The sequence below is a fragment of the Solea solea genome, chromosome 17, assembly GCF_958295425.1.
Source record: "Solea solea chromosome 17, fSolSol10.1, whole genome shotgun sequence".
Classification (NCBI taxonomy): domain Eukaryota; kingdom Metazoa; phylum Chordata; class Actinopteri; order Pleuronectiformes; family Soleidae; genus Solea; species Solea solea.
The window spans coordinates 19,461,007-19,474,602 of NC_081150.1; the positions used below are offsets into that span (position 1 = coordinate 19,461,007).

A 13,596-nucleotide genomic window follows, 5' to 3' on the forward strand; every position below is an offset into this window, starting at 1 on the left:
GCGGGGGTAAAATCACAAAAGGTACCTTCAGATGTACCGACATATGGCACTGAGTTAAATAAAGGTTGCACTGTCTCTTTGAATGTATTCATATTATTATCAGACAGTATTTCTTATTTATGTTATTGTAGTTCATTATTGTACAATTAAATGTGAGTAAATAATGATCAGTAAGGAGAGGGTTTTGAGGAACTATGTTTAAGTTATCAATATCAATACCATAAGTTAAAACAAGGTCGAGGGTGTGATTAAGGCGATGAGTTGGTTTATTAATGTGTTGAATAAAACCTATTGATTCCAACAGTGAGTTAAATGCGCAGCTAAGACTATCACGGTCAACATCTACATGGATGTTGAAATCCCCTACAATTATGATTTGATCTGTCTTAAGCACTAACTCAGCTAAGAACTCAGAGAATAGGAACTCTGAATAAGATGCAGGTGGACGATAAACTGACTATCGTAATTGGTTTCAGTGATTTCCAACTAGGATAAGATAGATTACGAATAAGGCTTTCAAACTATGAATATCCTAGTTTGGGTTTGGGATTGATTAATAATCTAGTATTAAAAATGGCTGCTACTCCTCCTCCTCGGCCTGAGCTTCTAGGAATATTGGTATTAGCATGAGTGGGTGGAGTTGACTCATTTAGACTAACGTAATCTTCTTCATGTAACCAAGTTTCAGTTACACAGAATAAATCAATACAATTGTCAGAAATTAGATCATTTATTAAAACAGATTTTGAGGAGAGAGACCTAATATTTAATAGTCCACATTTAAAAGTGGTATTATTTGACTCTATTTTATTGTTGGTATTAATCTTTATTAAGTTAGAATGTCTAACTCCTATTCTGTTTGTTATTGATTTATTTACTTTAGTTTTTACCTTAGTAGGTCGAGGGGCAGACACAGTCTCAATGGGGTTTTTAATTGGTGACTGCTCAAAAAGAAGCACAGAGAAGCATGAAAGACTGCAACTCTGTGTCCTGGTCTCAACTCTGGATTGTCATGGGTTTCTAATAAAATGTCCTATATTCTGAGGAGATGTTGAACACACACTGTGGGTCAAATTACCATTATTTGTGTTGGAGGCGGAGGGAGACGATTGTTTCTGGTCAAGTTTCTGGTCTGCGGTTTTCACTGCTGAGTTTAAATGGGAATCCCAAGGGCCGGAGTAGAGCGGGAGAAATGGGAGCTTGGGAAACTGGTGACACTGTGAGAGTGGGTTATCTTCATCCTCGTCCTAGTCACTGCTGCTGCTGCTGATGATGAAGACACCTGAGCTTCTTACAGTGGAATCCGTGGGAAACAAAGTGCGTTTCAAAGGTGTTAAATCTCTGCTAGTGCCGTTTGTGGCGCCAGAATGAAATGTTGTCCCTGCCGAGGCTTGTTCTTGACCTTTGCCCCAGTGAGAGTTTGAAGTGCCATTTCCTCGTCTTGGCCACAGAGGGAAATGTGTTTCCGTTTCATCGCAGCTTGCGGACAGAGTTTCCATGTCGGGGCTTGAGACACTGTCCATGTTGTGGTCGCGAATCGCTGCTTTTAAACCAACAACGACTTCCTGGTTCCTGCAGACCCGAGGGGGAGCCCTGCACCCCCGCAGCCGGGGGGTAACTAAATCAGGTCCAGCGCTGAGATGTTTGGGTGTCCAGACGTGTGGGTGTCTCTGCTGGACACGCAGTTCCCACCGTAACATTTCTCCGTGAGAGAGTTGACTGTCACCTTTCACCTCGACTTTTCCTCCTGCAGCTTCCATTTCTTCATGCTTCACTCTTCTGTCTCACTGTGTCCTTCTCGTCCCACAGGAGACTTGTTATCTCCGTCACCCCGAAGCAGGAAAAGAGTCTACGCTCGGTCATGAACCTTGGAGATGTCCTCAGTCTGAATTCTTCTCAGTTCTTGTAAGGTCCTCAACTCGTGGCCACGCTCACTTTGAAGGGTCACAACCTTGAAGGCTTCACGCCGGGTTCGTCCGTCTCCACAGACCAAACATGGAGCAGAGGACGTCCTCGGGACGCCAGAGGTCAGCGGCGTCCTGCTGGGCTGCTGTGGGCGCAGGGAAGACGTCCTCTGGAGCTCCCACTGATCCGTGACCTGCAAATTATTTCTGTCCATCCTGGAAGCGTTCTCATTCTTCTGCATGGGGGACAGATGTCTTTCTCTGGACTCAGAAAATACAATACCTCCAGGATGTACTTCACTACAGAGGGACAGACTGTGTCCCGGTGTGTTTCAGTCCCTGCGACACAAGAGCAGAAAACAATACAGGGAATTTTGTAATGTGGTTTTAAATAAAGTATAAAAAAATTCCACTTCAAATAAGTCCCCGTCATGAAGTAATGACGGACAAACAGCCTGGGTTAGTCAGTGATAAGTCATATTTAATGAAGACGTCCAGGAAGTGTGAGGAAATACAGTGACACTCACACGTTGACTAATCATTAACACAGTAACTTCATCATTAATAACAATATTCTGTTAAAGTTTAAAATAGATTTACTGTTTTTACTGCGTTGTATAAGGCTGTAAAAAAACAATACGACAATTCCAGGAAAAAGAAAATCCTTCCAAAAATAGAATAGTATTTTTGAGTTACTAGACGGTATGACATGCCGAATCTTGCATCAAATTTCACAAAACTTGGTGGAAACATGTCCCAGCACAAGACAAACAAAAAAGTCTATTAGGACCATGGGCTCAATTCAGCCATTTTGAATTTAGCGTCCATCTTAGCGTCCATCTTGTTGAATTTTCATGTTTGGTAAATGAACAAACTCGTCTGAGCATGTTAATCATACGTGATTTGTAAATTTGTAGTTGACACATCGAAGATAGAAAGTTACAAAAAGGTCTCACTGATTCAAAAGGTTGTGGCCACGGCAACCATTTTGGCGAATTTTGACCCCGAAACAGGAAGTGGCCCCGTAACTTTGCCGTACATTGACCGATCGGCTCAAAACTTCATACGTGACACAAGAGACCAACCTCGAACACTTCTACGAACATTAAGTTGACCCAACAGGAAGTCAGCCATTTTTTATTTATCTGCGATTTCGCTCCAAAACAGGAAGTCACTTTGCCGTACATTGACCGATCTGCGCAAAACTTCACATGTGAGATGAGACTCGGCCCCAGAAAACATCAGCACATGAAAACTGAGGAAAAGGTCATAGCGCCACCTGCTGGCAGAGAAGCAGCTGTGAGGGCCCGCACAATGCAGCTGTAATTATGCATCATATTCCAGCTATAATTATTGCAAAAGACACAAAAATAGTGGTTAAATTTGGATTAAAAATGTTGATCATCTTTCCCACGATGACCGTTGAGGTGATTGATTGACGGTGTCAGTTTACAGCAGCAGAGGAAACATTATAGCGTCCTCTGGGATTATGGGATAATCCCCAAACTCTGCCCTGGTTATTTTTGGGACGTGGAGACTGAGACGTTTGGGAGCCCCTGCTTTAGTACGAGTGTGTAACATATGGATTTCACTGTGTAACGCAGAAAGAATCTGCAGGTGCAGGAGAAAAAGATTCACATGTGAGTGAACGTGTGTTAAACCTCTCACACTGCTGTGAGATACTGAACGCGCAGATGAAAGGGTGAAAAACGCTGCAGGGCGCCGGGATTTACAGTCGTCAGCATGAGTTTGCGGAGTCACAGGTTGGTTTGACAATCCCGAGCACAGGCGGGCGATTGTTGACGTGATTGACAGGCGGCGAAACGCTCGTCGGCTCTGAACTCTGGCGTAAACTAACCATAATTACAGCTTCTGTTATAATTATCATCATTAGTCTGAATAATCACCTCCATCAGGGAGGTTTAATGGTTTTCACTGTTGTTGATTTGACCTTTCTGTTGAAGTACACAAAAGTAACTGAAAAAGACTGATATTGGAAGAGTTGGTGATATCGCCATTGGTATTGGACATAAAAATGGTATTAAGCCATCCAAATTAATTTGTCTACATCTCTATGTAATATATGTTAAAATAAGCTTATTTAACAAACTTTTTTTTACAATGTTGGCGTTTTTACCATAACTTTATATCGCGATGTTCTCTATTATTGTTTTATCCGTTTGTTAAAGACATTTAAAAGTACAAAACTAGAAAGCAACACAACATGGACCAAAGACATACACACATGTCAATACAGAACATTCAGAAAAAAAACTAAAACAAAAAAAAACACAGTGGTATAGTGGCTAGCATTGTTGCCTCACACCAGGAAGGTCACAGTCACGTGGAACATAAAAGTACAGCGAGTGAAGTAAAGTGAGTCTGATAAAGTCCACGTGTTTTAGTAAATTAGTTTTTTATCTTAAAGAGACTTCTACACGTTAATAAAAAATAAAAAAACTGAACTCGGAGTTCTCTGACGTCGCAGCTCCTCGGGTTTGTTTAGTAGTTTTTAAATTTAAAATCCCTGTTGACTTTTTGTCCAGAAACTTCTGAAGCAGCGGACGTTTGTTGGGCTTCAGTTACAAGAGGTAACACGAGTTACAGATTAACCCGGTAAACAGTTAAACCACTGTGTGAGGAGTGTGTGTCTGTCTGTGTGTGTGTGCGTTTGAGTCACCGCCATCTGATAAGGTCAAGTCAGAGAGAGACGACAGATTAAAATCAAGAAATGAAGACACGCAGCACATGCAGAGAATCTGGATTTACATAGATTAGCTGAAGCATAAATTTTTACTGCTCATAAAACCTTATATGAGAGAAAGTTGGGATTGAGAATCTCCCTTAAATCTTAATCTTGAATCATTCTTTTTCATCTCTCTTTGGCTCCACGTCTGTCGTATTAATCAGTTTTTACTCATATTAACAAATTTAAAGCAACTTTTAGGAGTGAAATCAAATGAATGTTAAAAATATGAAGCAGACTTGGACGTAGGTCGTGTCCTCTACTTGAAATGTCTTCCTGGAAAAAGAGTTGAAGGAGTTTTGTGTGTCTGAACTTGTCTGCGGTCCGAGGCATGCAGGGGGTTGAGTGTGAGGCCTCGGCGTTCACCCGCTTCTCCTCCAGTTTCCCTCAGGACTCACATTCCACACACACAGACGCGTAAAAAAAGCAACATACATGACTTGTCCTTACATAGAAGCAAACACTGACGGCGACGCCGCGTTGTGCTCACGTGTGAACCCGTCACAAATTCCCGGGGATCCACATCTGCGTCCTCTGGAGACGAGGGTTTAAATCTGCATGTCCCTCGGCGGCGTCTCTTTAGCATCTGTGTCTCACGGAGAGACACGTCGCGCGGTTTTCAAAACGGCTCGGAAACAAACGGTCGCACAGAAGCTTCTGGGACTCGGTGACAGGAAACTCTGTAAACAGAGGGTTGCCAGTTCGAATCCCAACAGGAAGGACATCTGCATTTTTATCTGTAAGCTTGCTCTTCTTTTAGCAACTTTCTGTGTGCAGTTTTTGACGGATCAATCAGATTTTTGGGTGGCGGGTAGGCGATCGTCCGATTATGTTCCCATTCAAATTTGGTCAGAATCGACCCAGCGGTGACGTTGCAAAACGTGATCAATGTTTCAACAAATCCCGTTCTCTTTAAATGGGCAAAACTGTAAAAAATGATATTAATATCTCGGTCATATCTCATCGGATTTGGACGGAATTTGGTGTGTGTATGCAGGGTCGGACGCTCTACCATGGAATTAAATTTCATCCGGATTTAATCCAGATTACAGATTTGGACTTTTGGTTCACAAACATATATGAGCATATATGAGTTAGGGCGTCACACGTTCCACACATTTGTTTAATTTGATCATATTGAACAAACCAGTGAGTGAGTGAGTGAGTAAGTGAGTGAGTGAGTGAGCCACTGTGATTACATTTGCATTTTGAATGTTAGAGGCTGGAGTCTCAGCTCATTGGTCCCAGCAGCAGCTGTTGACTCACCTCCTTCAGGCAGTGAGGAGGAGCTCCGGCACGACTACAAAGCAGAGCAGCTTGTTGCCCATTTCTTTTTTTTCCACTCTCCACTCTGACAGAATAACTTCCAGACTTGGAGCTGACTGACAGACTCTCCCACAACAACAGGACGGTAAATAAAACCAGAGCGATTTGACAAGAGGGAAAATTTAACAAACAAGAGGAGAAGTGAGGGAAGAAGACAAAAACCCCTGCAGAGGATTTAAAGTGAGGAAGGAGAAACTTGTTTGGCAGGTTCTTCTGTGAGGTAATTTCCTCCTTGGTCTCGACTTGGGACACTTTGCATGCAGGACAGGACAGACAGACAGAGACAGACATGGCAAACGGCACGTTGCAGAAGATCGAGGACTGCGAGGCCACGCACACGAAGCTCTACATCTTCTACGCGTCCGTCATGATCGTGATCTTCATCCTGGCGCTGCCGCTCAACGCCTCTGTGCTGCACCTCTTCATATTCAAGCTGAAGTTCTGGAAGTCCAACAGCAACAACATCTTCCTCTTCAACCTGGTGCTGGCCGACATCCTGCTGCTCTTCTGTCTGCCCATCAAGGCCCACAACTTCATCCTGGGCGAGCGGCGCAGCGGCAACGACGTGGTCTGCAAGGCCATGCTCTTCATGCTGTTCCTGAACCGCGGCGCCAGCATCGCCTTCCTCACCGTCACGTCCATCCACCGCTACTTCAACGTGGTGCATCCAGGCAAGAAGAACCTGCTGCGCGTACTGAAGAAGTCGCCGCACATCTCCGTCCTCATCTGGCTGCTGCTGCTGCCGCTCACCATCCCCACCATGCTCAAGACCTTCGAGTGCTGCAACAGCCACAGGAACGAGGAGGACACCTTGATCAAGGTAAACGTCTGGCGGTGGAAAAGGTTCTTCTCTTCAGTCTTTTTGCTTTTTGTTGATTCCTCCTTTCAAAAAGAACAGAGGACGTTTGTGTGGGTGTGTTCATGTGTTCACTTGTGTTTCCTGTCAGTTATAAACATGTAGCAACTCAGTGCTGACTCAGCAACTTTTCACACCAATGATGACATGAGACGTTGAAGAAGAACACAAAAATTCTGTGGCACATTTTCGTCAATCTGAAGTGAAGAGATGGTTGGAAAATGGCTAAATTCATTGGTTCACAAACACTGGGTCAGGATCCACTGATGGGACGTGGGAGATAGTTTTTCGGGCCCCCAAAGAAACTACTTTTTTTTTGCTATTAATCTCAGAAGTTAATCTCAAACTAATCACCACCACCACCATGTGTGAGAGGTCCGTTTGTTTTGATGTGTTGAGTTATTCGGATTTTCATCTTCATCATTAGTTTTTCATACAATCTGGATACAATTTCTTCGCTGCATTTTTTAAAATATTTTTCATGAAACAGAAATATTGACTGTAAATGAAGAATGTTGGTTGATGTCGTTCACACAGAGCAGAGAAGAAGAATAATGACACTCAACTGTTTCCACAGCTATTTCTGCTGCGACGCTGATGAAAGCTGAGACAAACAGAGGCTGGAGAGTCAACACACACACACACACACACATACACACACACACACATACGTGTCAGCTGCTCTGAGACACAATAACACTGTCACACACACACACAACCACAGAACATATTATTTTAGTTTATTTTACCACGGCCTCTAAGTTGTTTTATTGTTTTATGATTCAATCGTTGATGAGGTTTAATCGAGTACGTTTGACTCTCGTGATAAAAAGGGGTATCCTTCCTGATATCCTGTTATTGGTAGAACTACAGACATTTACAGAAAAGTTAACACCAAAATTTCACACAAAAAATGAAGTGGAAAAACAGTGAGCCAAGTAAGTGTGTTGTCGTTACGCTTATAAAGCACAAAAGTCATCTGGTCAGGACTGAAAGTTAGAAACGCCCCGTCTTTTAAGGTACACTGTGTAAAATTAAGCAGCATTTAAGCGGGAACTTAAAAATCCCTGTTTTCCTTTTCCAAATGTGTTGCAGAAGATCGAGTGACTGCATCAAAACTGAAAACATGTTTACTTTGTTCTTTGTGAAAACATGAGGGAAACCACCATGTGAGGGACGTCCTGTTTGTTTTCATAATGTGTTCATTAATTCAGGTTTTCATTTAGGTGTTTTCCATGCATTTTTAAATGTGGCACATGTTTTTTTGTTATGTTTTTCTTGTATTTTTCAACTTTCTCATGACATTTTCTTTAATTTATCTATTTTTGGTGTATTTCTTGTGTTTTCCTGGATTATCTTGTGCTTTTCATGCGTGTTTGACGAGTTTAGTTTTGTTGATGCTGCACTTGATCCAGCCCTAAAAAAAACGTTGCTCTCTTGATTTGTCCAGGACGTTGTGGACAGTCTGCGCGAGGCCGTCTTCTTCACGCAGATCCTCATCCCCTTCGTCATCCTCATCTACTGCACAGTGCGCATCGTCAACCGCCTCAGGAAGAAGACGATCGGCGACAAGACCAAGCTGAGGCGGGCGGTGTTCCTCGTCACCTCCGTCATGGTGGTCTTCTCCCTCTGCTTCCTGCCCTGCACCATCGCCAGGATGGTGCTGCTCATCGTGCGTGTGCAGGACTCCAGCGCGTACGTCCAGGACAAAGCCACGCTGGCCTTCGACGGCCTCATGGTCCTCTCGTACGTGGACTGTCTCCTGGACCCGCTGGTCTACTGCTTCTGCAGCACCAAGTTTAAAGGCCTCTACATATCCAACTACTTCCCGTTCCTGGTGAAGGGCGACCCGATGACGGTGGACAGCTCGACGGCGAACACGACGAACCCGGCGCGCAACAACAAAGTAATTTGAAGGTCGTCGTGGACGAGAATCCTACCTGAGACTCTCAGAGTTTCCCCCCACGCTCACATGGACTAATTTTTACAAACGGGGGCCTCTGAAAGTAACGTGAAGACAAGCTGCGCAGTTCAAAACGGCTCCTGGCACAAATTTGTGCGAGGAACCTATTGTTATCCTTCAGATTATAATTGTTTTATTATATCGGTGGCTTTTCCTGTCATTTTTGAGGGCGTTAACGTGCATAAAAACTCTTGAAACTTGGCATGGAGGTCTGTTCTGGCTAAAAATGTGATACTGGCATAGTTCCCGGGATCTATAGCGCCCCCTAAGTTCCACCGAATTTCCCAAAACTTGGTGAGAAGATGTTATAGACCGATACGAACAAAAAAGTCGACTGTAACCATGGCCTCAACTCAACAGGAAGTGAGCCATTTTCGTGATTTGCACCCGACGTAAATGAGCAAACTCGTCCAAGCGCATTTGTCGTACCGACATAAAAAAAAACACGCCAATTCGTACTAGATGCATCAAAGGTGAAAAGTTGTCAAAAGGTTTTGCAGATACAAAACGGCACGGCCACGGCAACCCTCTGCGTTTTGGCGAATTTTGACCATTCGCCACGAAACAGGAAGTGCCCTATGACTTCGGCATACGTCAAGTTCCACCGAATTTCCCAAAACTTGGTGGGAAGATGTTATAGACCATAACGGACAAAAAAGTCGACCGTAACCATGGCCTCAACTCAACAGGAAGTTAGCCATTTTGAATATTTGGTGTCCATTTTGGAGATTTTTGCAACCCAATGTAACTGAGCGAGACACATCAAAGGTGAGGAGTTGTCGAAAGGTTTTGCGAATTCAGCAAAACTGCTGACGCGAGGGCCCTGTCATGACTGCGTGTAGTCCTACTTTAAGTTTCTACTTTCTCACGATTCTTAAATAACGACATACAGAGGTCCAAAGGAGCTCCTCGTCATTTAGAAAAATATTAATGTTAAGTTTATTTTCTTTAAGGGTGTTTTTTTTTTAAGAGCAAAAGTATGCACATCTGGGGTTTTTGTCTCTTTGGCTTGGACGGTGAAAAAGGAGGAGTTTTTGAACATGAAAGCTCAGGAATCTTATCTGTCTGTCTCATACACTCACTAACACGCGCGCACACGCACGCGCACACACACACACACACACGGCCGCTATCTGAGCTGTCGGAGCGTCACACTTGTTTTTAACGTGCCAGCGAGAACATCAGCGTACCACCACGGCCGAGGCTTTCAATCATTCTTTACTGAGTTTTCCATGAAGCTGTGATGGGGGAGGAGGAAAGAAAAAAAAAGAGATAAGTTTATGTTCACTGGCAGGAATTCTTTGCTTTGGAGAGAAAAAAAAAAAAAATTGATGTAATTTAATTTCCTCTGTTACATAACAGTTTAGATCAAAGGCCAAAACAGGAAGCTGGTCATTCATGTTGATGTAAAACTGATGCTTGTTTATACTGTTTGTGTATATATGTATGTATTTTTATGTCTGGGAGAGTTTCTTTGTTGTAAATGAATTTTTAATAAAAAATGTCAATACACTGTCCCTCGTTGTGGTTTTGGAAGCTGGAGATGATTTGAAGCAGTTTAAAGCAACAATTCTACAACAATCTTTCAGAATAATACACGTTTTCTCTATGCTGCTGTTTCATTTCACATATATATATATATATATATATATATATATACACATTTATATACACAGTATATATATACACATACGTATACACATCTATGTATCTATATATATATAGATGTATACATATATAGATGAATACATATACATATACATACATATATACACAGTATATATACACATACGTATACACATCTATATATCTATATATATAGATGTATACATCTATCTATATATATATACACATTTATATACACAGTATATATATATACACATACGTATACACATCTATATATCTATATATATAGATGTATACATATATAGATGAATACATATACATACATATATATATATACATACATATATACACAGTATATATACACATACGTATACACATCTATATATCTATATATATAGATGTATACATATATAGATGAATACATATACATATACATATATATATATATAGATGTATACATCTATCTATATATCTATATATATATATATATATATATATATATCAAAAATTCTTATTGGTACCAGTCCAACACAGTTATTTAAAATTCCATGTAATTTTAACACCTTTTTTTTTTCACGGTGATCTTACGTACCGCAGCTTTAAACCACAGTTTATACCATTGAATGCATCATTAGGAGCAGTCGTCATGGTAGCTGATGGCCAGACTAAACAAATACTTGACCCCAGACTCATTCACAGAAACTCAGCAGTGCGTGTTTAGGACACGCCCACTCTGGTGATGTCATAGGCCGAGACATGAAGTCATTAAAGTCTTATCACTGTGTGTGTGTGTGTGTGTCACAGTGTTACGCAATTAAATGCAACAGAGGGAAACCCCATCCTTACAGGGACAGTTCCAGTTTCCTGGACACACCTTATTTTTCGATTCAAGAAATGTTTCCCCTTAATTCCCCTTAAATTCAAGGACTGAATGCGTAGGCCTCGTCTATGTACATCAAGCAACGCAGGGAAACAGTAGGTGGCGCCGTAACAAACTCGGGAGATGTTTGATAAATATCAACTTCACTTCTTTCTTGCACAAAATTCAAGCACTTTCAATGACCTCATGTCTAGTATTTAGGATTTTAGCAGTTTTCAAAAACTTTCAAGGGCCTTGAAATGTATTTTTTTCAAGGATTTCAAGGAGCCGTGGGAACGCTGTCTGAAGCCTTTAACAACAAGAATCTGAGGCTTTCGTGTCTGTGTAAAGCGCTCACCCTCCCACACCAAACCCCATAGAGAAATTCAGTGTTTTTACAAACACAGCACAAAGGAGTCGCTGATCGACTGTCGCCTTCATTAGTAAAGTTCTAAAGTGTTTTTTTGTGACTCCTGTGACTTCGGCACTTGTAATGCTTTGTACAGATTCACCCGAGTGACACAAATTTCCTAAACGAGGCAGTGGTAAAACAGCAGTTCCCCTGTCAGTGTGAGCTTAAAATGCTGATTTTCTAAATGGAGTTTGGTGTGGCTGGGTGTGGAGAAAATGAACTTTTGACTTCAAAATGCAAACATGCAAACACAGGATCGTGAAATGTCAGCGTGTCATTAACCAGCGCCTCTGCAAATGTCAACTAACAACGCGTCAGTGTAAGGAAAAAAACACGGCAAACACGACACTTAAGGTCACATAGTACGACCTTGAAAGACTTGTTTTTGTGTGTACTTTTGTCCGGTTGTGGTGTAAATATGTCTTGATGATGTCAAATATACTTAATTCTTGACTTTTTGTTGTTGTATTTTAGCTATATATACTGTATATGTACTAAATGTACCAATTTCTTCTTTGTTTACCTGTTGTTACAGACAGTGAACGTACAGACGTGTGAATGCTTCACTTCACGAACGCTCACTCTTAAATTAATTAAAGTCTATTTGAGATGTGGGCATTTTCGCGAGGTCGTGTTCACCTGCGAGTCGCGACACGTCGTCCTGACAAGAATGCAGCTGTGTGAGGGTTTCCAAATCCCAAAACACCACCTGTATTCTGTTTTTCTTTTTTTCCACCTCCCAAAAATAGAAATAAGCCCTGCTCAAATATGTTCAGTATTAGGGTTAGGGTTTCAGTATTCATTTGTGTCATGATGAGGGATTAATAAACTTTGTAGGCTTTATAATCTCATAAAACTGAAGGACGAACCCTCAAAATACCTTGCGTTAGTTTGATGTAAGACATTTACATTGTGTGCTGCCTGTGACTATGACCTATTCTTTAATTATTGTTGTTGTTTTTGTCCTGGGTTTTTGCTTTAAAAGTGATATTAGAAGACGTTAAACTGCAATAGCTCAATGAAATGAATGTGTAAATAAGACTTTCAAGCAAAAATGCTATTAAATGAGTGATAATGCAGGATTCATGGTATGTTGTGCTACGAGGAGCAGCTAATGTATTTTATTTCTTTTATAACAACTACACAGGTGACGCAAGTGCTTTACAAAATAAAAGCCCTGCAGACGCACAGTGTTAAAAACACACGGTATAAAAACAAATTCATACCAAATAAAAATAAAGCATTTTATTTCTGTCTGTTTTTGCTGTTTGGATTCATTCTGCATCATCATATTACCAAATATTCATCATTCAATATCAAAACTAGCACTTTTACTTTGAGATTTTCTCATATATCAAAATTTTAGTGTGATGAAGTCATGTTGCCCCACCCCTTACTGGATACTTGTGGGGGTTTTTTCCCTTAGACACGCCCCCTTTTGACCAGACTAGAAGCTCACTGGCCCTCAGGTTGACCTTAAAGGAGCAGCTTCATGTTGCATTCAAGAAGATAGATAGATAGATACTTTATTCATCTCACAGAGAAATTCACATCTCACAGAGAAATTCACAAGAAAGCTCGTAATTTCATGGCTACTGCGAACAAACATGCATTCAGTCTACTGAACGAATGCTTTACTGCTGCTGCCACCTCATGGTGATGGATAGTACTTTTATTTGTGTTTTGTACTTTTTGCAATACAATAAATAATAAGTCGTGTTCACTGATTTTTGTACGGAAGAGGATTAGGGCCAGATAGGATTTTTTCGGTAAACAGTATTTAAAAAATAAATAGGCAGGATTCTGATTTTAATCTCAGAATTCTGAGAAAAAAAAGTGGAAAAACGTGTGGATTGTGACTATAATCTCAGAAGCCTGGCTGTTCTCCATTTCTTTTTTTTAAC

At 41.3% G+C, this 13,596-nt stretch overlaps 1 protein-coding gene across 1 annotated transcript; it reads left to right on the plus strand.

Moving 5' to 3' along the window:
• The first annotated feature begins 6,032 nt into the window (after positions 1 to 6,032).
• Positions 6,033 to 8,994, plus strand: gpr31 (G protein-coupled receptor 31). Its single transcript, XM_058613413.1, has 2 exons — positions 6,033 to 6,796; positions 8,283 to 8,994. The coding sequence occupies exons 1-2, from the start codon at positions 6,266 to 6,268 to the stop codon at positions 8,745 to 8,747; spliced, it is 996 nt and encodes a 331-aa protein (XP_058469396.1). The 5' UTR covers positions 6,033 to 6,265; the 3' UTR covers positions 8,748 to 8,994.
• Positions 8,995 to 13,596: the final 4,602 nt, after the last annotated feature.